The following is a 27407-nucleotide window of genomic DNA, read 5'->3' on the forward strand; positions in this document are numbered from 1 at the left end:
ATCCTGTATTATACCCCAGAGCTGCACTCACTATTCTGCTGGTGGAGTCCCTGTGTACATACATTACATTACTGATCCTGAGTTCCATCCTGTATTATACTCCAGAGCTGCACTCACTATGCTGGTGGAGTCATTGTGTACATACATTACATTACTTATCCTGTACTGATCCTGAGTTCCATCCTGTATTATACCCCAGAGCTGCACTCACTATTCTGCTGGTGGAGTCACTGTGTACATACATTACTTATCCTGTACTGATCCTGAGTTCCATCCTGTATTATACCCCAGAGCTGCACTCACTATTCTGCTGGTGGAGTCACTGTGTACATACATTACATTACTTATCCTGTACTGATCCTGAGTTCCATCCTGTATTATACTCCAGAGCTGCACTCACTACTCTGCTGGTGGAGTCCCTGTGTACATACATTACTTATCCTATACTGATCCTGAGTTACATCCTGTATTATACTCCAGAGCTGCACTCACTAGTCTGCTGGTGGAGTCACTGTGTACATACATTACATTACTTATCCTGTACTGATCCTGAGTTCCATCCTGTATTATACTCCAGAGCTGCACTCACTATTCTTCTGGTGGAGTCACTGTGTACATTCATTACATTACTTATCCTGTACTGATCCTGAGTTACATCCTGTATTATACCCCAGAGCTGCACTCACTATTCTGCTGGTGGAGTCTTTGTGTACATACATTACATTACATATCCTGTACTGATCCTGAGTTCCATCCTTTATTATACCCCCAGAGCTGCCCTCACTATTCTGCTGGTGGAGTCACTGTGTACATACATTACTTATCCTGTACTGATCCTGAGTTCCATCCTGTATTATACTCCAGAGCTGCACTCACTATTCTGCTGGTGGAGTCCCTGTGTACATACATTACATTACTGATCCTGAGTTCCATCCTTTATTATACCCCCAGAGCTGCCCTCACTATTCTGCTGGTGGAGTCACTGTGTACATACATTACTTATCCTGTACTGATCCTGAGTTACATCCTGTATTATACTCCAGAGCTGCACTCACTATTCTGCTGGTGGAGTCACTGTGTACATACATTACATATCCTGTACTGATCCTGAGTTACATCCTTTATTATACTCCAGAGCTGCATATTATACTCCAGAGCTGCTCTCACTATTCTGCTGGTGCAGTCACTGTGTACATACATTACATTACTTATCCTGTACTGATCCTGAGTTCCATCCTGTATTATACCCCAGAGCTGCACTCACTATTCTGACTATTCTGCTGGTGCAGTCACTGTGTACATACATTACATTACTTATCCTGTACTGATCCTGAGTTACATCCTGTATTATACTCCAGAGCTGCTCTCACTATTCTGCTGGTGGAGTCACTGTGTACATACATTACATTACTTATACTGTACTGATCCTGAGTTACATCCTGTATTATACTCCAGAGCTGCACTCACTATTCTGCTGGTGGAGTCCCTGTGTACATACATTACTTATCCTATACTGATCCTGAGTTACATCCTGTATTATACTCCAGAGCTGCACTCACTATTCTGCTGGTGGAGTCACTGTGTACATACATTACATTACTTATTCTGTACTGATCCTGAGTTCCATCCTGTATTATACTCCAGAGCTGCACTCACTATTCTTCTGGTGGAGTCACTGTGTACATTCATTACATTACTTATCCTGTACTGATCCTGAGTTACATCCTGTATTATACTCCAGAGCTGCACTCACTATGCTGGTGGAGTCATTGTGTACATACATTACATTACTTATCCTGTACTGATCCTGAGTTCCATCCTGTATTATACCCCAGAGCTGCACTCACTATTCTGCTGGTGGAGTCACTGTGTACATACATTACTTATCCTGTACTGATCCTGAGTTCCATCCTGTATTATACCCCAGAGCTGCACTCACTATTCTGCTGGTGGAGTCACTGTGTACATACATTACATTACTTATCCTGTACTGATCCTGAGTTCCATCCTGTATTATACTCCAGAGCTGCACTCACTATTCTTCTGGTGGAGTCACGGTGTACATTCATTACATTACTTATCCTGTACTGATCCTGAGTTACATCCTGTATTATACTGCAGAGCTGCACTCACTATTCTGCTGGTGGAGTCTTTGTGTACATACATTACATTACATATCCTGTACTGATCCTGAGTTCCATCCTTTATTATACCCCCAGAGCTGCCCTCACTAATCTGCTGGTGGAGTCACTGTGTACATACATTACTTATCCTGTACTGATCCTGAGTTCCATCCTGTATTATACTCCAGAGCTGCACTCACTATTCTGCTGGTGCAGTCACTGTGTGCATACATTACATTACTTATCCTGTACTGATCCTGAGTTACATCCTGTATTATAGTCCAGAGCAGCACTCACTATTCTGCTGGTGGAGTCACTGTGTACATACTTTACTTTGTTGTTGGTGCGACATAGAAAGGGCATTTAACATTTACAATATTTTTGTGCTGTAAAGACGCACTCAAGTTTGGACAACAGAAAATAGAGAAAAATATTAACACTATTGTGATGATGTAAAGATGTGGGGCTGGTGGTCTATGGTTGGTCTCGTTTCTTGGTTCTCTAGGGTAAAAACGTGGGGTAGTGGTCTATTCCAAAGGGGTATGACTGGAGGATCGTTGTTCCAAACAAAGGGCATTATGTACTGTCCCCAACAGGGACCTGACAAGGGGCCAATGCCTTTAACTTTTCTTGTTGTTTTGTACCAAGGGCCATAAAGGGCACAATGGTGTCTTATATGTGTAATGTTTTCTGTTTTTAAAAACCTACAATAATGTGTTTTAGCGATTTAGGCAGCAATGAAAACACCTAAGTGCTTTGTTTGAAGACAAATGTTCACCCTACAATTAAATATCCAGGACCTCTTTTGGGTGGTGCATACACAGGAGATGTTCATATAGTTCACAAACAAGAGGCCAAGAAATGGAGCGCTCACATGGTCCTTGCTGTTAAATTTTCTTTTACTCCATATTGCGATACCATCCACATCTTGATAAAGTGCGGTGTGCTGGTGGCAGGGGAGTAGGCAGGTGAGAGGTACTCCTTTCTCCTGCCTAATCACCTGCACTTCATCAAGATGTGGATGTTATCGTAATATGGATTAAAATTTGACAGCAAGGATCAGGTGAGTGCGCCATTTCTTGGCCTCTGGTTTGTGAACTATAAATGTGTTGAGATAAACACTGACAATGGATAAAAGACAAATGTTTAAAATAGGGGGAACATTAGAGGGTGACAAACACAGCAGGAGGAAATGGTGAATGGGAGTAAGTAGACTCCAATATGGATATACGAACAAAAAATAACAATATTAAATGAATGAAAAATGGAAAAGATGTCAACTGACCAGTTTGATAAAACATAAATGAGTAATCTGAAATCAAGGCTGAATAATCAGTCATATGCAGTAAAGTAAAGAAATAAGACTGAGGTCAGTAAATGGAGCCTCATATATAATATGTAAATAAATGTCAAAATTCATCTGTACCCATGTGTTCCTCCTATTAAAATTACGCCAGCCCCAACGCGTGTTTCGGCGCGAGCCTACGTCTTTGTCACACATAGACGCTGAATCGCATGTTGTGCTATTCACCTCTCCGGCTTCGCGTTCTGAGCACAGCGACTGTTTGAAAAATACCCGGGACTGGTCAAAACGTCAAAAACATTTCCTGTCGCTTTCTGTCCCCCTAACCAGCACCGCGGTGACTTTAAAATTTTAAGGTCTCCGTGTGAGTGCGGTTGATTTTTCATAATGCTATGAGACACACACAAAATTTTAGCAAGTTGTTAACTTGCTTAAAAGTGCTTCTTAGTCAGAAAAATATGGTAAATGTATTACCTACATTTCCATTTACTCATTTTGCATATATGATCATTGAAATCCCAAGTAAATAAATTATGGTTTATTGGAATAAATAAGTGATGGTTTACTACAGGGGTGCACACCCTTTTTTCGTTTTATGGGCCACATCTTCATACTGAACCAATATGGGGACAGCTATAAAAATGAAAGGGATATTCACATCTTTGACCTTTGTGGCATACAGCATAACTGTCGGATCAGTACATATTCAAGTTACAGGACTCTTCCATCCAAAAATCAGCACTTTAATAGTAAGTTCTCACTGAGTTTTTTGACAAGGATTTAGAAATAGATTCTGCTCCCAAATCCACATCAAAAAACGCCCAAATACTCTTAGAATAAGTTTCTGGCTGATTTTAATGGGAAAAGCTTGTTTTGTGTACACAGTACTGATTTTTTTCACGTTATTTTGAACATTTTTCACATTCCTTTCTGTAGTGCTAAGCGAGTTACGGGATCCCATTCTCCTGATGTAAGAGGCATCCAGAGATGTCTACACCGTGCACCATTAGTACTTTCCAGGCCCTGCTCTTCAGCTGCCACTACCTTTTTTTTGTGTGTAGCTACCCCCTTATAATTAACCTGTCAGGCATTTTCTGTCCATCTGGATGGGCGAGCCACATAGAATGGCATCTCGGGCCTCATGTGCCCCTGGTTTAAGAATGTGTATTTTCCTTGATTTTTGTGAGTCAAATTGCTGACTGGAATATGAGACTCGTGTCTCCTCCCTGGGTATACCCTTCAGCGAATACAACCCTTGGCACTCCTGTGCCAGCACCTGCGTCTTCTCTGAAGGGTCTTGCCAGTTGGCAATCCTGACAAGAAGGGTCTTAGAACTGAATCTTTGCTAAAAAAATGACTGACACCCGTTGACTGTGTAGTCTTGCATAGTAAATATCAAGCAGGAGCTCTGCTGCTGGACTTTGGTCTGAACTTGCTTGTTGGCTTTTTCAGGATGTTGGACCCTTCGTTACTCCTGACTCATTCTGTGTTTTCATCCTGCGTGGCTGATCCTTCGATAATTCCCCTGTCCATTCTGCTGTTTATAACAGATAACCCATCCAGGGTTAATAAAGTTGAGGATTTACAAGAACCCGGGACCTGAGTGGTAGGTTTGGTTTGCATGTATTCAAAGGACATATCTCGTTTCACCTCTTGGAAACGCTAGCCATCACTTTAAGGCCTTTGTCGAATACTCATCTTGCAAATACCAGCTCTGCTCCACTGGGACGTCCGCCCCATCCAGGACACGCCGTCTATAATGTGTTTCTAGGCAGTCTGTGACCAGGCCGTAGCGACTCGGATCAAACTTGTTTGCAAATAAGTGCGGAGAGTTGATCAACCAGCGCAGATCTCCGAGGCCGTACACGCAGATATCCCGGACATAGTGCCCTGAGAGAGGAATGGGACAAGTAGGTTACAATTGTATCCAGTCCTCTGAGCTAAATGTTACAATGTGTCAGTGCAGGTAAAATGTATTAGGGTATGTACACACGCTGCGGATTTTGCTGTGGATCCACAGCGGTTTTGACGCTGCGGATTCGCAGCTGTTTTTCATGAGTTCACAGTACCATGTAAACCTATAGAAAACAAAATCCGCAGTGCACATGCTTCGGAAAAAACGTGCGGAAAAGATGCGTTTATTCCGCAGCATGTCAGTTCTTTGTGTGGATTCCACTGCAGTTTACACCTGCTCCATAATAGGAATCCGCAGGTGGAATCCGCACAAAAACCGCTGTAAATCCGCAGTGCGGTTTACCTGCGGATTTACAAAAACGGGTGTGGGAAAATCCACAGGGGTTCCATCTACGTGTGTACATACCCTAAGGCAGGGGTTCCCAACCTGTAGCTCAGGAGCCACATGTGGCTCGCGGCCCCATGAATTGTGGCTCGCGGCTGTCTGCCAGCTTGGTGCATTAGCTCTAGTTCTAGCAAACAGGTATGAAGAGCACATCTGAATTTTGTGAGCAGCCCTGCACAGCAGAGCAGATCTGGATGCACATATACTAGTATTAGGGGTTTTGAGATGATTCAAGTATGGTACGCTGGAGACAAGATGACACCACCTGTCAGAGGAGGTGTTTGAAGCTGGATGTGACTTGGGAGTGCTTTATAGGAGAATACTGAATGGGGGTAATTGTAGGAACCCTTGGATCTTGTATACTGCTTTGGGGTGATTGATTTTTGTGGAAAACCTTTGGTTACCATTATGCCTGTAATGGGGGCTTTGGTTGCCACTGTGAGGGGGGCGGGAGCTGAATGTGGCTCGTGACCCTCTCTCAAGGCTAGATGTGGCTCGCGACCTTCTCTCAGAGCTGACTGTGGCTCTCAAGGCCAGAAACGTTGGGTACCCCTGCCCTAAGGGTATAATTCCACGGACCGGATTACATCCGGATTAGCTGCGGATTGGATGCTGTGTACAACCGCAGCGTTCAATCCGCAGCATCCAGGTTTACAGCATAGTGGAGGGGATTTTATGAAATCCTGTCTTCACTATGCGTGTTAACATGCATCCGGCGGCCCTGCGTTTACGGACATGCGGCGCGTCTTTTTAGACCACAGCATGTGTGTTTACCTTGCGGCGACGCTCCGTCTCTGCAAGGTAAGGGTGCGGCGATTGCGGATGTGTTCAATGAACACATCCGTAATCACCCTGCGTACAGAAGGGGGTGGTGTTTGGGCGGAGCAGGGTTTCCGCTCCGTCCAAGGCGCCAACAATACGGCCTGTGGAGACATACCCTTAAGGGTTGTCCAAACTGGATAAGACTGACAAAACCCTCAGCTAGGAACAGTATTGGATCCGGAGAGGTGGGGTGTAAATAATGATGGCTCCCACTCACTAGAAACAAGCAAGAGTTCTTAAAAATTGGGAAGAACTGAAGCACAAAGGGTCTTGTGTGTTAAATTTTTTTTCTTTGTAATCTTCTGGTTTTTGTTGATGTTTGTTGTGCCAAATTCTTCAAAATGGCTTACGCAGTTAGTTAATTTTTAGTAAAATCTAAAAGGCTCATAAAAATTGAAAAATAAAAACAAAGCCAGCCAAACGCATATAAAGTAGACTTTAAATAAGATGCAAATGAAAACAAGCGAAAGGGAAAAACTAGATAAAAAAGAAGATGCTAATGATGATTCAGTGAATCCCCATTTGTCACCCTATATGCTCATCCAGAGCAAAATGACCAGAGTTACACAAGAAAAATGAAGAATAAATTACAATTTTATTGAAAAATTCCAAGACAAACATACAAAAATAAAAGTAAATGCCTCAGTAGTGAGGAATGTGATTGGCTGGGGCCACCCAAAGAATATCAAGAAGGTTAAGCATAGACTAATTGATATAACCTGGTATTCCACAATCAATTAATCTGCTACATTTCCATTATAATAGGGCAGTTGCCTGTAGCAATTACGTTCAATACATATGGAATGTCCTTGCCAGCATACCTCAACCTCGACGCACGTTTTGTCCTCACTTCATCGTCCTGATGAAGTTAGTCTAGCACATAATAGTCTATGCATAACCTTCTTGATATTCTTTAGGTGTCCCCAGCCAATCACGTTCCTCGCTATTGAGGCATTTGCTTTTATTCTATTTTTGTACGTTTGTCTTGGAATTTTCAATAAAATTGTAATGTATTTTTCATTTTTCTCGTGCAACTATGGTCATTTTGCTCTAGATGAGCATATAGGGTGATAGATGGGGATTTGTTGTTAAGTTTTAAGCATGGGATACTTTATGGATCAAAAAATAGTTTATTTAAATCAACGATTCAGGCCTAAAGCGTACTAGAAAATTGCAGAAAGACTGCAGGTTGGGCCGAGTTCGATGAAACGTGAGAGAAGTTGTAGTGAGGCGCGTGTTATAGAAACACTCTAAGGGAGACCGATGCTCTGTGCTGTACCCACTGCAGGTACACTTGGATTCTCTTTGCCAGGCCTTGTACTAGGCACAGCACAGGATGTCTTTCCTTTAAACCAACCGTATGCCAGTCTAGCCTGGCCCTAACCTAAATATCGTTTTCCCCCCTTTTGTGGTCCAAGGCCAGAAGATTATGAAGTTACCGCTGCAGCCAGAGTGTGAGATGCCCTCCTGGTCCCTCCATTTCACAGCTCTGATGTTCCCCTCCCAGCCAGCGTGAGGGGTCGATCCCGGAAAATCTGAAATAATAAAAGCAGAACACACCGTTTAAGACAGTAACCCGTCTGGGGATTCTGTTTGAGTTGCCTCTTGCCTGCAAGTTAAATAGATATTTGCATATACGGTAGATGGTGAGATATTCAAAGAGGATTTTTTTTTTTTTAAGATTTATGGTTGTTTTCTTCCATATATAGCACTTCATTAGATTTGTAATCACAACCCATGGACAGGAGAGGAGCCAATTTTGGAAGAATGCAGGCACGGTTTTGTACTCCACGTCAGCCCCTTTATTGATATTTTGCATTTGTATTCATTACTGTTTTCAAGCGCTCTGTCAGTGGATGTAAACAGAGGCTTGCTTGTGCCGACCTGATGCTTCTCATAGCTGAGGGTGTATCCAGTTTTATATAATCTTCCGTAAACTTAATACATCATCATGTTTGCTGCAATGTGTCAGTGCAGGTAAAGTATCAATCTGGAGTCCTGGCCATTTGTTACACATTGAATACAATATAACAAACCCTCAGCTGTGAGAAGTCTTGGGTAGGGACAAGATTTGATCCCTATTGAGTGTGGACACCTCTGGTCCTGGTAGTAAAGGGGGAGCGCAATTAGGTCAGGAGATCGTTTTATGGCTGATGTGGAAAATCTCACCTTCAATCCTGTTGAGGGTCACCCAGTAGTGCTCGTCCGGACTATACGTGTCCATTGACCACTCCAGGAGATCCTTCGCCCTTTGGTCCATCAACACAAATTCTACAAAGTTCCTGGTGAGGGCGTAGTAGGCCGTCCCAAAGTAGAGGGTGATGTTGTGTGGTGGGCCGGCCTTCTCCTCTTTGGTGGGGTAGACGTAAGACTTCCCCATATGGACAAACTCCTTGTAAGTAGCTTGTGTGCGGTACCTCATGTGCGGCGGCTGGATCACGCCCGGCGTTAGATTCTTCCCGTTCCACCTGGTCTTGAGGTACTGGACTATCTCCCTGTTGGTTTTCATGGGAAAGTCCTGGCCACATAGGTTGATGACATGTCTCCATGGTAGGGCGGAGCGGACCAAGTCCTCCATGCAGTTAATGTCGGCGCGCAGCCGTGAAAACCCCGCGTAGACCACAGTCTCCTGTTGGGATGATAAGAACACGTTGTGGAAGCAGCTGGCGAGTCTCTGCACCGCCTGACTGTACGTCTTGGAAGACTTCTGGTCGATGTGGATGCAGTACACGTTCTGTGGGGCATAAATGGCGGCAAGCAACTTGATGAACATGTCCAGCTGTTTGTGTATAGTCACGATGTACGCCAAGGGATAGTCTGCCTCCTCCAGCGACAGTGGGGTTGTTATAAAGTGCAGCTCAGTTATCAGGTTGGTGCAGTTGGACTGCAGGGTGATCGAGACTTCTTCTCTGGATGGGGGCAGGGCTTCTTGACATATATTTCCCACCACCAGGGCGGCAGGCTTTCCATCGAATAACGCTTTACACAGTTCTCCCGGATAGAAGCCGCATTCCTTGATCTCCTCCTCGATGCTCTGCCCGTCCTCCAGTTGGTTAATGTTGTTAATGGCCAAAAGAATGATGGAAAGGCCAAGACATAACACGAATCCTGACTTGGTGCACCCAAGGAGGCTCATTGTTTGTTCTGCCAGTGTCTTGTCATTAGCATCATTGGGGCATTCCCTTCGTGACCCTACAGAAAAAGAAACATCATTCTACCAATATGGAAACCTTAGTTTTCTGTTAATACAAAATATCTAACTCTCTATTCAAAGCCAGAGCTGCATTCGCGATCCTCACTGGCTGTCACAGCCAGAGCTGCATTCGCGATCCTCACTGGCTGTCACAGCCAGAGCTGCATTCGCGATCCTCACTGGCTGTCACTGCCAGAGCTGCATTCGCGATCCTCACTGGCTGTCACAGCCAGAGCTGCATTCGCGATCCTCACTGGCTGTCACAGCCAGAGCTGCATTCGCGATCCTCACTGGCTGTCACAGCCAGAGCTGCATTCGCGATCCTCACTGGCTGTCACAGCCAGAGCTGCATTCGCGATCCTCACTGGCTGTCACAGCCAGAGCTGCATTCGCGATCCTCACTGGCTGTCACAGCCAGAGCTGCATTCGCGATCCTCACTGGCTGTCACAGCCAGAGCTGCATTCGCGATCCTCACTGGCTGTCACAGCCAGAGCTGCATTCGCGATCCTCACTGGCTGTCACAGCCAGAGCTGCATTCGCGATCCTCACTGGCTGTCACAGCCAGAGCTGCATTCGCGATCCTCACTGGCTGTCACAGCCAGAGCTGCATTCGCGATCCTCACTGGCTGTCACAGCCAGAGCTGCATTCGCGATCCTCACTGGCTGTCACAGCCAGAGCTGCATTCGCGATCCTCACTGGCTGTCACAGCCAGAGCTGCATTCGCGATCCTCACTGGCTGTCACAGCCAGAGCTGCATTCGCGATCCTCACTGGCTGTCACAGCCAGAGCTGCATTCGCGATCCTCACTGGCTGTCACAGCCAGAGCTGCATTCGCGATCCTCACTGGCTGTCACAGCCAGAGCTGCATTCGCGATCCTCACTGGCTGTCACAGCCAGAGCTGCATTCGCGATCCTCACTGGCTGTCACAGCCAGAGCTGCATTCGCGATCCTCACTGGCTGTCACAGCCAGAGCTGCATTCGCGATCCTCACTGGCTGTCACAGCCAGAGCTGCATTCGCGATCCTCACTGGCTGTCACAGCCAGAGCTGCATTCGCGATCCTCACTGGCTGTCACAGCCAGAGCTGCATTCGCGATCCTCACTGGCTGTCACAGCCAGAGCTGCATTCGCGATCCTCACTGGCTGTCACAGCCAGAGCTGCATTCGCGATCCTCACTGGCTGTCACTGCCAGAGCTGCATTCGCGATCCTCACTGGCTGTCAGTCAGAGCTGCATTCACAATCCTCATTGATCTCTGCAAACAGATTACATTTGTCTACATCATGTATATTTTTCTCCAGTCCTATCTGTAGTTGTATAAACCTTCTATTGGCTTCACTAGGAAACTGTCAGTCCTGAAAACAGACTACAGCGTCTCTATACAGATACATAATGTTCAATGTGAAGTAGAGTGCAGATAATGGGTGTTAGGAATTGGTGTGGACATTGAATTACTTCTTTAAACATAGATACATATTTTATCATCATCCCATACAGGATATGGACAAAAATATAGTATTTTCTACATCCACAGTCATGAATACGGAGTCTGTCCTTTTGCAGCTATACCAGCTGCCACTCTTCTGGGAAGGATTTCTATAACATTTTGGCGGTGTCTGTTTTTTCCCCCTTTCATCCAGAAGAGCACACACTGATGTTGGAGGAGAGGCCAGGCTCACAATCTCCATTCTAGTTAATCCCAAAGGTGCTGGATAAGGTTGAGGCCGGTCATGTTCTTCCCACCAAACTCCCCAACCATGTCTTCATGGACCTTAATTCATATCTATAATTGTCCAAAGTATCTTATATGCTGAAATGTTAAAGGGAACCTGTCATGTCCACAAACACTATTCAGCTGCAGATATGGGGTTAATCTGCAGGATGAAAGCGTCCTAAAGCTCTGCGGCACTGAAAGCACGGCTACAACGAGAAAATGAATTTTATTCTGACTATTACTTTCAGTCATAGAGGCTCCGCCAGTGCAGCTTCAGTCATCGTTCAGTATAATATTTAGCGGCGGCTGTATACACACCCTGACATGGGGATGTCACATAGAAAAGTGAGATCCATCACTGCACAGAACACATCTCCACAGTATGGTGATGGCGACTTTACACCACTCCATCTGATGCTGGCATTGTGCTTGGGGATGTAAGGCTGCATGCAGTTGCTCGGCCATGATGTTCCCTATACATAGTTTTTATGGTGATGATAATACAAGACAAGGATTGAACTTGGCAGTTATGGAATTGGCAGAGCGTTGGTGACTTCTATGTCTTCTGCTCCTCAGCACTCTGTAACTTGACGTCATCTAGTTGCTATAAGTAAAGAAGCTGCGGAGACACCATCACTTGTTTCTCGACGCAAGCAGTGAATAGCCAGGCCTTTCCCCGGGAAGGAACAACCACGGGAAGGGCAGCATCCTATGAAGGAAAGCCACCTATGCCAAGCATGGTATCCATCCACAGACAGCTGTTTCGGGGTTTTTGCCCCTCATCGGTGTGGAGTAGGAATCTGGCTATTAGGAGCAGTGCCTAGTAAAAAGGCTATAAAGGCACAGATGATTGGCCTCGGGGAGACCAAAACATCCAACACCGCGGAGACACCATCACGTGTTTCTCAACGCAGTGATTCCAGAACACTGCCCCCATCCCTTATGGGAAATATGCAGATGCAAGTAAAGAAGCTGCGGAGACACCATCACGTGTTTCTCGACGCAAGCAGTGAATAGCCAGGCCTTTCCCCGGGAAGGAACAACCACGGGAAGGGCAGCATCCTATGAAGGAAAGCCACCTATGCCAAGCATGGTATCCATCCACAGACAGCTGTTTCGGAGTTTTTGCCCCTCATCAGTGTGGAGTAGGAATCTGGCTATTAGGAGCAGTGCCTAGTAAAAAGGCTATAAAGGCACAGATGATTGGCCTCGGGGAGACCAAAACATCCAACACCGCGGAGACACCATCACGTGTTTCTCAACGCAGTGATTCCAGAACACTGCCCCCATCCCTTATGGGAAATATGCAGATGCAAGTAAAGAAGCTGCGGAGACACCATCACGTGTTTCTCGACGCAAGCAGTGAATAGCCAGGCCTTTCCCCGGGAAGGAACAACCACGGGAAGGGCAGCATCCTATGAAGGAAAGCCACCTATGCCAAGCATGGTATCCATCCACAGACAGCTGTTTCGGGGTTTTTGCCCCTCATCAGTGTGGAGTAGGAATCTGGCTATTAGGAGCAGTGCCTAGTAAAAAGGCTATAAAGGCACAGATGATTGGCCTCGGGGAGACCAAAACATCCAACACCGCGGAGACACCATCACGTGTTTCTCAACGCAGTGATTCCAGAACACTGCCCCCATCCCTTATGGGAAATATGCAGATGCAAGTAAAGAAGCTGCGGAGACACCATCACGTGTTTCTCGACGCAAGCAGTGAATAGCCAGGCCTTTCCCCGGGAAGGAACAACCACGGGAAGGGCAGCATCCTATGAAGGAAAGCCACCTATGCCAAGCATGGTATCCATCCACAGACAGCTGTTTCGGGGTTTTTGCCCCTCATCAGTGTGGAGTAGGAATCTGGCTATTAGGAGCAGTGCCTAGTAAAAAGGCTATAAAGGCACAGATGATTGGCCTCGGGGAGACCAAAACATCCAACACCGCGGAGACACCATCACGTGTTTCTCAACGCAGTGATTCCAGAACACTGCCCCCATCCCTTATGGGAAATATGCAGATGCAAGTAAAGAAGCTGCGGAGACACCATCACGTGTTTCTCGACGCAAGCAGTGAATAGCCAGGCCTTTCCCCGGGAAGGAACAACCACGGGAAGGGCAGCATCCTATGAAGGAAAGCCACCTATGCCAAGCATGGTATCCATCCACAGACAGCTGTTTCGGGGTTTTTGCCCCTCATCAGTGTGGAGTAGGAATCTGGCTATTAGGAGCAGTGCCTAGTAAAAAGGCTATAAAGGCACAGATGATTGGCCTCGGGGAGACCAAAACATCCAACACCGCGGAGACACCATCACGTGTTTCTCAACGCAGTGATTCCAGAACACTGCCCCCATCCCTTATGGGAAATATGCAGATGCAAGTAAAGAAGCTGCGGAGACACCATCACGTGTTTCTCGACGCAAGCAGTGAATAGCCAGGCCTTTCCCCGGGAAGGAACAACCACGGGAAGGGCAGCATCCTATGAAGGAAAGCCACCTATGCCAAGCATGGTATCCATCCACAGACAGCTGTTTCGGGGTTTTTGCCCCTCATCAGTGTGGAGTAGGAATCTGGCTATTAGGAGCAGTGCCTAGTAAAAAGGCTATAAAGGCACAGATGATTGGCCTCGGGGAGACCAAAACATCCAACACCGCGGAGACACCATCACGTGTTTCTCAACGCAGTGATTCCAGAACACTGCCCCCATCCCTTATGGGAAATATGCAGATGCAAGTAAAGAAGCTGCGGAGACACCATCACGTGTTTCTCGACGCAAGCAGTGAATAGCCAGGCCTTTCCCCGTGGTTGTTCCTTCCCGGGGAAAGGCCTGGCTATTCACTGCTTGCGTCGAGAAACACGTGATGGTGTCTCCGCAGCTTCTTTACTTGCATCTGCATATTTCCCATAAGAGATGGGGGCAGTGTTCTGGAATCACTGCGTTGAGAAACACGTGATGGTGTCTCCGCGGTGTTGGATGTTTTGGTCTCCCCGAGGCCAATCATCTGTGCCTTTATAGCCTTTTTACTAGGCACTGCTCCTAATAGCCAGATTCCTACTCCACACTGATGAGGGGCAAAAACCCCGAAACAGCTGTCTGTGGATGGATACCATGCTTGGCATAGGTGGCTTTCCTTCATAGGATGCTGCCCTTCCCGTGGTTGTTCCTTCCCGGGGAAAGGCCTGGCTATTCACTGCTTGCGTCGAGAAACACGTGATGGTGTCTCCGCAGCTTCTTTACTTGCATCTGCATATTTCCCATAAGGGATGGGGGCAGTGTTCTGGAATCACTGCGTTGAGAAACACGTGATGGTGTCTCCGCGGTGTTGGATGTTTTGGTCTCCCCGAGGCCAATCATCTGTGCCTTTATATCTAGTTGCTATAGTCCCATCCTGGCAGTCTCCATGGTGGACCACATTTCTCTGCATGTCTGAACACAATGAACGCTGCCAGGGCCGAGGCCAGTCAGTGCCGAGCATCAGTTTCACTCCATCTATAATATAACGCTGGGAGCGTCACTTTGTCCGAAGCCTTTATAGACTGCGCAAGCGCCGGCGCAGTCTATACCCCACAGAGTGACGCTCCCAGGAGATCGCGGTATGCGTAAACACTGAACGCACACGCGATCTCCACCGGAGAGGCAGGGACGTGCCAGGAGGGTAAGTATATTCACCTGTCCCCCGTTCCAGCTCTGCGTGCGGCTCCGTCTCTGTGTCCCGGTCCTCTGCCTGTGACGTTCAGAGGGCGCGATGATGCGCTTAATCCGCGCCGCCCTCTGACTGAACAGTCACAGCCAGAGGAGCCGGAAGAAGTGGCGGGCAGCGCTGGAACGGGACAAACAGGTGAGTATAGCAAATGCTGGGGGGCCTGAGCTGGCGGCGATACCGGCACCTGACCCCCACAGCGCGCCAGTGTCCCCGCCTGCTCAGGCCCCCCAGCACTCGGCGCCCAGCGACGATAGGTGAGTATGGTATTTTTTTTTTTTTATATCGCAGCAGCATACGGGGCATATATTATGGAGCATCTTATGGGGGCCATCAACCATAATGGAGCAGTGTACGGGGACATATATTATGGAGCATCTTATGGGGGCCATAAACCATAAAGGAGCAGTGTACGGGGGCATATAATACCATGGAGCATCTTATGGGGCCATCAACCATAATGGAGCAGTGTACGGGGGCATATAATACCATGGAGCATCTTATGGGGGCCATCAACCATAATGGAGCAGTGTACGGGAGCATATAATATGGAGTATCTTATGGGGGCCATAAACCATAATGGAGCAGTGTACGGGGGCATATAATATGGAGCATCTTATGGAGGCCATCAACCATAATGGAGCAGTGTACGGGGGCATATACTATGGAGCATCTTATGGGGGACATCAACCATAATGGAGCAGTGTACGGGGGCATATACTATGGAGCATCTTATGGGGCCATCAACCATAATGGAGCAGTGTACGGGGGCATATACTATGGAGCATCTTATGGGGGCCATAAACCTTTATGGAGCAGTGTATGGGGCATATGGATGGGAGCAGCAAATTACAGAACGGTGGCGCAGGATGGGATCAGCACATGACAGAACGGGGGTGCAGGATGGGAGCAGCACATGACAGAACGGGGGTGCAGGATGGGAGCAGCACATGACAGAACGGGGGCGCAGGGTGGCAGCAGCACATGTCAGAATGGGGGCGCAGGGTGGCAGCAGCACATGTCAGAATGGGGGCGCAGGATGGGAGCAGCACATGTCAGAATGGGGGTGCAGGATGGGAGCAGCACATGTCAGAAAGGGGGCGCAGGATGGGAGCAGCACATGACAGAATGGGGGCGCAGGATGGGAGCAGCACGTCAGAATGGGGGCGCAGGATGGGAGCAGCACATGACAGGATGGGGGTGCAGGATGGAAGCAGCACATGACAGGATGGGGACGCAGGATGGAGCAGCACATGACAGGATGGGGACGCAGGATGGAGCAGCACATACCAGGATGGAGACCATATACCAATATAAATGCTCGCCACCCGGGCGTAGAACGGGTTCAATAGCTAGTTAGAATCCCTCTCCTCCTCTTATATTCTAACGCAAACCCTGATGTAGCGCTCATGGGAGAGCACTGTGTGGACCAAGTCTTAAGTTGTCTTTTATTATCTCTATTTATCTCCACACTCTCAGCCATTATTTAATGGTAAATGAGTTTCCCCAGAATCATCATTTCTGAGACGTTCTCTGCCTGGTGCACACAGGATTGTTCTCAGCCATGGATGATGTGGACAGATGCACATTACTGAAGACATCCCTCCCCGTGGTGTATATCCGTGACCCCACTAGGCTATGGTGACCGGAGCTCTCAGGGCATCACTTACCCGCACAGATTTCCTCGCCCTCGCCACCAGAGTCTTCCTTGCCGCAGACGCTTCTGATGAGCAATGGTGGTTGTTGTCAGGTATCAGCAGCTGAGAGTGTTTCCAAGCGAGCTTTACTTTATCCTCTCTGCCGGCTCCTGAGGCCCCCGGGACCACACCTGCGTCCTTTTGGGTTTCATTAAATGGAAAGTAATGCCACAGCAATCTTCAGATCTCAAGATGCTGCACATTAACGAGCATTTACTGTACTGAATCCTCTGAATTACTTATATCCATATTTTCTGTGCAGCAACAGCTTACCCCCATGTACTGAGCTTCCTGGTTCATTAGTAGAATGCCAGTATTCCAGTAAAGACTGACACTTGAAGACCGTATGTATATCATTTGCCAAACTATGCAACTATGTCTTCAGTAGCGATAGCAAGAGGATGGTGAGACTCAAGTCACCCACATAGGAGACAAGCTGATTACAAAAGTTAAATGTGAAATTTAACAGTTAAATGTCACATAGGAGGGCAATTTAAGAAGTTTTCTAGCATTTTGGTCTAGATGGCAGTGTCTTACCCTGTATGTGTGTGTGCTGCTGTCGTCCTCCACATCGGTATCTTTCACCTGCTCCGTGGTTGCAGGTTTTTGTTAATAGGGTTTTGAATATTTTACCTATGCAAAACTGTCCAGCTTCACAAATGTAAAATCATCTGCACAAATCCACTGTGCTGCTTGTTCAGCATGACATCCAGAAGGGAGGACCTGGGCTGTGACAGATTGCGAATAAAAATGCAAAAAAAATTATGCTAAAATGTCTAAACGTTACTTGCTTGTCCCCTCCATTCATACCTACCCTAATCTGCAATCCACAGCCGGTCCCCTCCATACATACCTACCCTAAACTGCAATCCACAGCCTGTCCCCGCCATACATACCTAATCTTCAATCCATAGCCTGTCCCCTCCATATATATCCCTACCATAATCTGCAATCCACAGCCTGTTCCCTCCATACATACCTACCCTAAACTGCAATCCACAGCCTGTTCCCTCCATGCATACCTACCCTAAACTGCAATCTACAGCCTGTCCCCTCCATACATACCTACCCCAATCTGCAATCCTTAGCCTGTCCCCTCCATTCATACCTACCCTAATCTGCAAGCCACAGCCTGTCCCCTCCATACATCCCTACCCTAATCTGCAATCCACAGCCTGTCCCCTCCATACATACCTACCCTAATCTGCAAACCTTAGCCTATCCCCTCCATACATACCTACCCTAATCTGCAAGCCACAGCCTGTCCCCTCCATACATACCTACCCTAATCTGCAAATTTTAGCCTATCCCCTCCATACATACCTACCCTAATCTGCAATCTACAGCCTGTCCCCTCCATACATACCTACCCCAATCTGCAATCCTTAGCCTATCCCCTCCACACATACCTACCCTAATCTGCAATCTACAGCCTGTCCCCTCCATACATACCTACCCTAATCTGCAATCTACAGCCTGTCCCCTCCATACATACCTACCCTAATCTGCAATCTACAGCCTGTCCCCTCCATACATACCTACCCCAATCTGCAATCCTTAGCCTGTCCCCTCCATTCATACCTACCCTAATCTGCAAGCCACGGCCTGTCCCCTCCATACATCTTTACCCTAATCTGCAATCCACAGCCTTTCCCCTCCATACATCCCTACCCTAATTTGCAATCCACGGCCTGTCCCCTCCATACATCCCTGACCTCATCTATCAACAGCTTGTCGGCTGCATATACTACTTCCCCAAACTTTAATCTTGATTGTGTTTTGTCCATTTATAGTTGACCTAATCTCAGACCTGGGCAAAGTGTGGTCGGCAGACCACATCTGGCCCTTTGGCTGTTCCAGTCCACTCCATAGACTGAGGCAGCCTGAAGCACTGACCTGATTCTACTCCTCCCGGCCTCCTGATTCCACCGCTATGTGTCTCCTTCCACCATTCAGTGTGTGCCACTGAGACAGCAGACGAGATGATCACTGACCTGTCATTAGCCATATAGATGAATATGTGAGCAGCGCACCACATGAAGACCCCCCACAGGCCCCCCCAGGAGCATAAGAATCTCATTACCTGAAAACTACGAATAAAGTATTGTTCTGATGCTTCTTGATCCCCTCTGGCCTACGTTTAATGACTTAGTACACAGAAAATAGCTGAAAATCCTCACTAGTGGCGGAGGCTGCTTAGTGATTGGTCGTGCAGGCATTTCCATCCATGTCCGGTGTATCAGGGACCCATGAATTTTGTACCCCTTAATGTACTTACTAAAGTCTCTTAGAGCCCAACGTTAGCAGGAAGCAGCTGAAGTTTGAATGCTGCTCTTGGTATAAGAGCAGTATGAGACTCAATAATGCTAATGCAGTATTTGCAAGGTTGCACAGGTGATGGAGCTGCGGCTTGTCTGTTTTGGTCCATCTTTATCGGGGAAGGAGGGAGGATGTACATTGATTAATTTTTTTTTTTCTATCTCCTCATCTTTAGTGTGGAGCGAATTTCACGGATGACGATGTCATTCTGTTAAATGGAGATAAAGACGAAGTAGAATTACTGAGGAGGAAGATGGAAGAGCGACGGCTAAGAGCCAAGATGGAGAAGGTGATGAGGTGCTGGATGAATCTCTGGGCTGTACCCACTATAGACTGTTCTTCACACCTTCTTCAGGCCATGTGCACACGTTCAGGTTTTTTCGCACTAAAAACGCTATAAAAACTCATTAAAAACGCATACATTATGCATTCTATCATTTAGAATGCATTCTGCATGTTTTCTGCACATGGATGCGTTTTTTTCCCGTGAAAAAAACGCATCGCGGTAAAAAAAATGAGCATGTTCATTATTTTTGTGGATTTTCTGCGTTTTTCCTGCAATTCTATGCATTTGGGAAAAACGCACCAAAAACGCGTGAAAATCGCGGTAAAAACGCATGAGGATTTCTGGCAGAAATGTCCGGTTTTTGTCAGGAAAATTTCTGCAAGAAATCCTGACGTGTGCACATACCCTTAAAATTTGAGAGAGAAGTGCTCAATTTAGAAAGCTAAAATTTTACAATAGCCATACGCCTCTAACATCGTTCTCTGCTCTTCATTCTGGGATGAGTAGCTATGTTTTGGCCATAAAGTGACATAAAGAAGATTGTTATAGGATGTTGATAACAGAAAAGGACGTAACAATATATAATCAACCAATTATACCAATGGGGAGAAAATGATCATCATTTTCAGATGTAGATTGAAACAGTCATTAACTGTAACAGAAACAGCTGTGTAGGAGACTTAAAACTGGGTGAGGAACAGACAAACTCAGCTGCAAAGGTGAGGATGTGGAAGACAGTTTCATGTCACAGGTCAAACACCATGAGAAATCTGAGCACACTAACAAGGTAGTTACACTGCATCAGCAAGGCCTTTGCCAAACCTAGAATTCAGACTGGGGTTTTAACATGTGCTGTGCAAGTTCTTTTGAAGAATCAAATGGTCAAGGAAATTTACCACAGCAGAAGAAAGACACGATACTTACTTCACATGATGCCATGCCTTCATCATAGAAGGGAGCCCAAGTGACTCAGCTATGCATAAAAACATAGAATCTGAGGTGAAGAAAAATGCAGCAGCTCCAAATTTATTCTGCAGCAGAACAACAACCCCAAACATACAGCCAATGTCATTAAGAACAAGGAGTCCTGGAAGTGATGATACGACCCCACAGAGCCCTGACCTCACATCATCCAGTCTGTCTGGGATTACATGAGGAGACAGAAGGATTTACACAAGCGACATCCACAGAAGATCTGTGGTTACTTCTCCAAGATGTTTGGAACAACCTCCCTGCTGAGTTCATCAAAAAAATTGTGTGCAAGTCACAAGTGCATCTAGAGCAGCTAAAAGCAAAGAGCAGTCACACCAAATATTGATGTGATTTTAGATTTCTCTTTTGTGCATTCACTTTGCATATTAACACTTTTTTTATTTTTTTTTAAATTATGGTACTTTTTCCTCACCTGCTTAAAACCTTTGCATAGTTTTGTGTGTGTGTCTATTATATCATATTTATATTATATATTTTTTTCATTTGTATATAATGCTGAAATACTCTGTACTTCTAGAAATCCAAGAAGACCAAACCCGCTGAGAACACAAGTGTGCATGGACAAATGCAAGAAGGTAAGATGCCATGGGCGTGCTACCGTAACCAATATTTAAGGACTGAACCATCAGATAGCTGATCCTCACCATAATCATCCAGGGAGTCCTAAGGGTATGTGCACACGTCAGGATTTCTTGCAGAAATTTTCCTGACAAAAACTGGACATTTCTGCCAGAAATCTGCATGCGTTTTTTTCGCGTTTTTTGTGCGTTTTTTTCCCAAATGCATAGAATTGCGGGAAGAATGCAGAAAATCCGCAAAAATAAAGAGCATGCTCATTTTTTTTTACCACGATGCATTTTTTTGCGGAAAAAAAACGCATCCATGTGCACAAAACATGCAGAATGCATTCTAAATGATAGAATGCATAATGTATGCGTTTTTAATGAGTTTTTATAGTGTTTTTAGCGCGAAAAAAAAAACGCGAAAAAACCTGAACGTGTGCACATGGCCTTAGAGCTGTGAAGGGCCGATGTTAATGGAAGATATTAAAAGGTTCGTCCTCTACATTGTTATTGATGACCTAATTATTGGATAGGTCATCAGTATCTGATTGCTGAAGATCCGACCCTGGTAACTCCTTTGTAATGTAAACTGTATGGAGCAGATATATGTAAAGCAGGATACAATCCACAAAAATAAATATATACGGTAGATAGCACGGGACCTAAAACTTAACTTTTATTAAACTACACAAACAACAAAGTGATAAACTCAAACCACCAAGTGAGGGGAATTGTATAGACACATAAGGGAATATTTAAAAGAAATGCTGAGTGACAATACAGTCCCATATAGGTACTTTAATAGTCTTAGTATTGTATATTGCTCGTCTCTTGGTTATATAGAAGATGTGGCAATACAGATATAACATGCCAGCACTAGTTTACCATAGAGTCAAAATTTATAGACCCCCAAACGAAACGTACAACGTTATCTAGCCACAGAGTCCTCAAAATAAACGGGAAAATTGGCAGCGGTCAATTTGTAGCAAGCCACAATCATCGGTGGTTATATCAATACCATCCTTGGCTATTTGCTACCACATTCGTCTGCCACACTTATATCCCCAACATTCCCAAGGCGAGTTTATCTTATACTCAGCATGTATATTGCAGCATAAAAACGGAGACCCCAAATAAATGATGATGCATAGTTTTATCACACTTCAGACTCTTACTTGCATGATGGGTTTATACTCTCCCAAACAGATCTTTTAGAGATATCTGGTGTATTGCTATAAGCAAGGCATCATCTTGGTCCTAGAATGGATGCTTTAACACTGGTATTAATGTGACACATCAAATACACTCAAGCACCCATAATACCATGAATCCAATCCGTTTGACACGGGAACCAAAAGCACATTATCTTAATGCCATGCAAATGGTTTGTTCTCACCCATCTTCTACAGCCTAACCATGCTGTTCTAATCAAAGGAAGATCGGGTAACGGGCCTCTATTGCGGAGTAGCATCTCCCAATAGAGTGTACAATTTTCCCGTGTTTATTTTGAGGACTCTGTGGCTAGATAACGTTGTACGTTTCGTTTGAGGGTCTATGAATTTTGACTCTATGGCAAACTAGTGCTGGCATGTTATATCTGTATTGCCACAGGTTCACAAGTTCTATATAACCAAGAGACGAGCAATATACAATACTAAGACTATTAAATACCTATACGAGACTGTATTGTAACTCAGCATTTCTTTTAAATATTCCCTTATGTGTCTATACAATTCCCCTCACTTGGTGGTTTGAGTTTATCACTTTGTTGTTCGTGTAGTTTAATAAAAGTTAAGTTTTCGGTCCCGTGCTATCTGTATGGAGCAGAACAGCATGGCTCCATGTACTGTGTAGTGGCCGCTCCCCAGTGCTGCAGCTCTACTACTATACGAGTCAAGAGACGCCGATCAGCCACTACATAGTATACGGATTTGTGCTGTTCTCTTGAGGTATACTCCAGATACGCTAAAAGTAGTGGACAACCCACTTAAAGGGATTTTTCGTTTTTGTTCGTTTATAAAAGCAGGAAATAATTATTTGCACCAAAGGGGAAATTAAGCATAGTACAGTTTGTCAGTACACCGACTCCCGTGGTGCCTAACATTGTAATCCTGTATGCACCTCTCCAGTGGTTAACCTCCTCTAAGTTCTTTTATTTTTCTTTTTTCCCGGTAGCTGCAGGACCCTCAGGGATAACAAATGGAAGCAAAATCAACTCAAGGGACAAAATCAGTTTTGTGTCCAGTACTGAATCCACCGGTAAGTTTAAAAACTAAACTAGTTTCATTACCCAGAATTTCTGATACGCCACCACCTAAAGTTGTCAGACTAACTAGGCTGAATTCTTCCGGTGATTGCTGCTTGTTCAGGGTTTGTAGAAACTACTGTAGCATCCCAAATTAAGAAGGGTTCCAGTAATCCCACAAGACTAAGTAACAGTAAAAAATGGGAACTCAAACTTAACATTAATATCATTAAAATTATATATTAAAACTTAATGTATATGTAGTGGCAGCATAGGAACATAAATCATGAGCATCTGCTGCTTATTTGCTCTATGGTGATTAACATTGACATTATATCTGCCTAACAGCCTGTTGCAGCCTAGAGTGAGGTTTACAGACTGACTTTATTTATTCTCTTATTGCAGATTTCTATTGATTGCCTTATGATATTGTGACCGACATTGAGATAACTGCATTTATTTAGCAATCTATTATGTTTTGATTGCGCATTTACACAGATTAATGAACAGCTTGTGATTGGTTTCATTGTATGATCTACCCTTTTTGAATGAATTCACACATTTAATTTACTCTGTCCTGTTTACATGTTTCACATGCAGACCTCACCAGGTGACCACTTTTTAATCATGTATATTAAATGTTAAGTTTTAGTTCCCATTATTTGCTGTTACTTTGTTCTGGGTTTGCTCTTCTCATTTGTATTCCGTAGATCAGGTATTCCTACATCAGTCATCTGTTATAGAAAAAACTATCTAACCCCCCCTCTCCCTTCCCCCCCCGCAGAATTATTGTAGCATAGCTAAAGGTACCTTCACACTGAGCAACTTTACAACGAGAACGACAACGATCCGTGACGTTGCAGCGTCCTGGATAGCGATCTCGTTGTGTTTGACACGCAGCAGTGATCTGGATCCCGCTGTGACATCGCTGGTCGTATCTGAAAGTCCAGAACTTTATTTGGTCATCAGGTCGGCGTGATTCGTCATGTTTGACAGCAAAAGCAACGATGCCTGAAATGTTTTTTCACAGAGCTAACAACCAGCGAGAACGTTAAGTACGTCACTGGATCTCTCCTGCATCATTCTGGAGTTGCTGTGTTTGACATCTCTACAGCGACCTAACAGCGACGCTCCAGCGATCTAGTTTAGGTCGGCTCGTTGTCTATATCGCTGGAGCGTCGCTAAATGTGATGGTACCTTAAGATGTGAGTGAGTGTCTGGCTTCAAACTTGCTGACTTTCAGCCAGCAGAATAGCGAGTACAGCTCTGGAGTATAAGGGTACATGCACACTTTAAGTTGTTCCTTTTTTTTCAAGACTTATGCCCTTCGCCCTGGCAGCTGGATATCTGCTTCTGGGCACAATCCTGAGGGATGACCACCCATTCTTGTCTCATCAGTGCTTGGAGTTTATCACAATTTTTGTGTTATGTTTGTCATCAAACTTTTTTAGGATTGATCACCAGTTCGCAATGAGATTGAGATCTGGGGAGTTTCCTGCTCATGGACCCAAGTTCAATGTTTTGATCACCGAGACACTTAAAGTTATCACTTTTGCCTGGTGAGAAGGTCTCCATCTTGCTGGAAGAGAAGTTTCTCTTTCAGGATGTTAGGTCCCATTCTTTATTCATGGCCGTGTTCTTAAGCAAAACTGAGATTGAGCCCCCTTCGTGGATGAAAAGCCCCCACACATGAATGGTCTCAGGATGCTTTACTGTTGGCATGGCTCTGGACTCATGTTAGCGCTCACCTTTTCTTCTCTGGACAATTATTCTTCCAGATGTCCCAAACAGTCTGAAAGGGGCTTCATGAGGAAAAATAACCTTTACCCCAGTCGTGTGCAGTCCAATTTCTGTACTGTTTGCAAACTTGTTTTCTCTGAGTTTTTCTCACGGTGCTAGCGGGGATCTCACCAAGGTAACGGCAGTTCAGCTCGATTCGGAACGCAGCCTCCGTGACCAGAGGTAACCTCAATGACGTCACCGCCGGTCACTGAGGCTGTGCTCGCAGTAGTTCAGTTATCAGTGGTTCTCAGCCTGGATGGTCGCATCTTGGCACTGTCCAGGTTGAAAACTGTTTTTCTCCTTCGCCTCATTGGGGGACACAGACCGTGGGTGTTATGCTGCTGCTGCCACTAGGAGACTGACAGTAAGTTAAAACAAAAAGAGTTAGCTCCTCCTCTGCTGGCTCCGAGAGAACCAGTTCTTGCTTAGTGTCCGTAGGAGGCACACGGACGGGTCTGCTATTCAGACCCAAAAACTCTTTATTATTTTACTTTTCAATTTTGACTTTTTACCTTTTTGATTTTTATTTTTTCCACGGATGAATGGGGCGACGGATCCTTTCAAGGTTCCAATCTCCCCGAACCATCAGTAGGCGAGCACGGAGTGTCGCCTCTCCGTATCCTCTCCTGCGACGTGGGATGCCACACCTGAGCTGATTCTTAGGGGCGACGGGTGCCTTCAAGGGCACCGATCTCCCCACACCTTCAACGGATGAACACATGGAGTGTCGCCTGCATATACCCTCTTCCGCAGCCAGGCCTATTGCCGGACATTCAGCTCTGTCCCATCCTAGGTGATTAACCCTTTGGATGTACAGAGGCCCACCTCGTGGCGTCTGAGCAGCCCCCACTGCACCACCACTGTTAAAGCGGATGGTACAAGGAGGCGGACGGTCCCTCTCCACCTCCCTATTAAAGGGATGGTGGATTGAGGGTGATCCCTTTATCCCTGCACTGTCCAAGACCAGCAGCGGCAGCAAGGGGACTTCAGTACCTGCCGCATGCTGTGTTACCTGCCACCCTGCGGCTTTTCCGGGTAAGTGGAGGGCTCTGGACAGGCGGTCTGGGGTGGCGCTGACGAGGGGGCTCATTCTGGCAGCGAGGGCACACTTCTGGATCCCTTTTTCCATCGGCACCAAAAAATTTAGCTCCGGCTTTGGCCGATGTGTAGGCCGCATCCCGAAAGCCGCGCCTGCACTATGGCGCACTAAGGAGGCTCCGTTCACTTTTCTGGCGCTTCTCGCTTGGGATAGGAGCACTCGCTTTTCTCGCCATCCCCCCCCCCCAACGCCGCTTCACTCTACCCCTGGTAAGGCTCCCGCTGGCTGCAGAAATTTAGGCCCCGGCTTGGGCCTATTCATGGACGTCCTGAGGCCCCGCCCACTAAATGACATTGTGGCTCCGCCCCCGTATTGGCGCCTCTCGCTTTATGCGAGACTTTACCGCCTCTGCAATTCCTGGTGGCCATCTTGGTCCACCCGGCCGGCTCACACAGGGGCGACGGCTTTGCATTACAGGGGCACAACCACTCCGCACAGGACCTGGCAGGCGACTCTTAGCACAAAAACATTGCGCTAATCCAATGCGGACTCCAGGAACATCAGTACCTGGGTAAGGAAGCACTGCTGTTTCCCCCTGTAGTATTTCCCGGTCTTAAAGGCGCCATGACACCTTGTCACGGTCCAAGCTCCCATAGGGTCTAATAAGACTATTAGTCTTACTTAATTTGCAAAACCCGCGACCTAAAATGTGTTCAGGAGCCCTCTGCCACCCAAATCCCAGTGTACCTAGTTCCCCTAAGTGGGCTGCGTCACTGTAGCAATCCATGGCTTCTCTGGCCAAAGAGATTGAATCCCTCCGTGATTCCTCTGTGGATCGGAGCGTGAGTAGGTCTGATATAAATGGATCCTCTCCTACATGGGAGTCATCGGCTAGCAGTGGCCTCAAGCATTCTAGAAACGTACAGGCGTCTAGAAATCAGATCCGTGGTACGAATACCCGAGTAATCTCGGCCCTTGGTATACATGAGCTCTGATTCTCGCTCTCCCTCGAGATTTGCAGAACAAGACTGAGTTTCAATTGGATGTTTTCCCGGATCTGCACTCCCCAGAGTTCCTTGAAAATGGGGGACTCGCTTATTGAGGCCGTCAATCAGACTCTAAAGGTTGACGAGGATTCCGGTTCTGTCCCGGAACACACAGTGCCATTCAAGAGGACTAATCGCCCTCATACAGCGTTTACCATTCACCTGGTGGTCCTGGTTATGCTTAACCAGCGCTGAGAGCGACCTGATAAATGCCTCACAGGTCAGAAGCCTCTCGTGCGAGGTACCCCCTGTTTCAACTGATCTGCAGAAAGATTGTGCTGAATC

General features: G+C 46.1%; 2 protein-coding genes across 5 annotated transcripts in view; one reads left to right on the forward strand and one right to left on the reverse strand.

Moving 5' to 3' along the window:
- RTF2 (replication termination factor 2) overlaps positions 1 to 27407 on the forward strand; it is a 60673-nt gene that overhangs the window by 26313 nt on the left and 6953 nt on the right. For 2 of the 4 annotated variants that reach the window (XM_069750939.1, XM_069750940.1), the window contains 3 exons: positions 19344 to 19457; positions 20965 to 21022; positions 23186 to 23269. In XM_069750939.1, the coding sequence (XP_069607040.1) occupies positions 19344 to 19457; positions 20965 to 21022; positions 23186 to 23269 (256 nt within the window). The remainder of the gene's footprint in view (positions 1 to 19343; positions 19458 to 20964; positions 21023 to 23185; positions 23270 to 27407) is intronic. The other 2 variants (XM_069750942.1, XM_069750941.1) reach the window with 1 other exon arrangement.
- LOC138667466 (beta-1,3-galactosyl-O-glycosyl-glycoprotein beta-1,6-N-acetylglucosaminyltransferase 7-like) lies at positions 4690 to 9734 on the reverse strand. The gene is made up of 3 exons (XM_069755660.1): positions 8717 to 9734; positions 7987 to 8082; positions 4690 to 5316 (listed from the first exon to the last, which is right to left on the reverse strand). The coding sequence occupies exons 1-3, from the start codon at positions 9681 to 9683 to the stop codon at positions 5096 to 5098; spliced, it is 1284 nt and encodes a 427-aa protein (XP_069611761.1). The 5' UTR covers positions 9684 to 9734; the 3' UTR covers positions 4690 to 5095.

The sequence above is a fragment of the Ranitomeya imitator genome, chromosome 2 (genome assembly GCF_032444005.1).
Source record: "Ranitomeya imitator isolate aRanImi1 chromosome 2, aRanImi1.pri, whole genome shotgun sequence".
NCBI classification, from domain to species: Eukaryota; Metazoa; Chordata; class Amphibia; order Anura; family Dendrobatidae; genus Ranitomeya; species Ranitomeya imitator.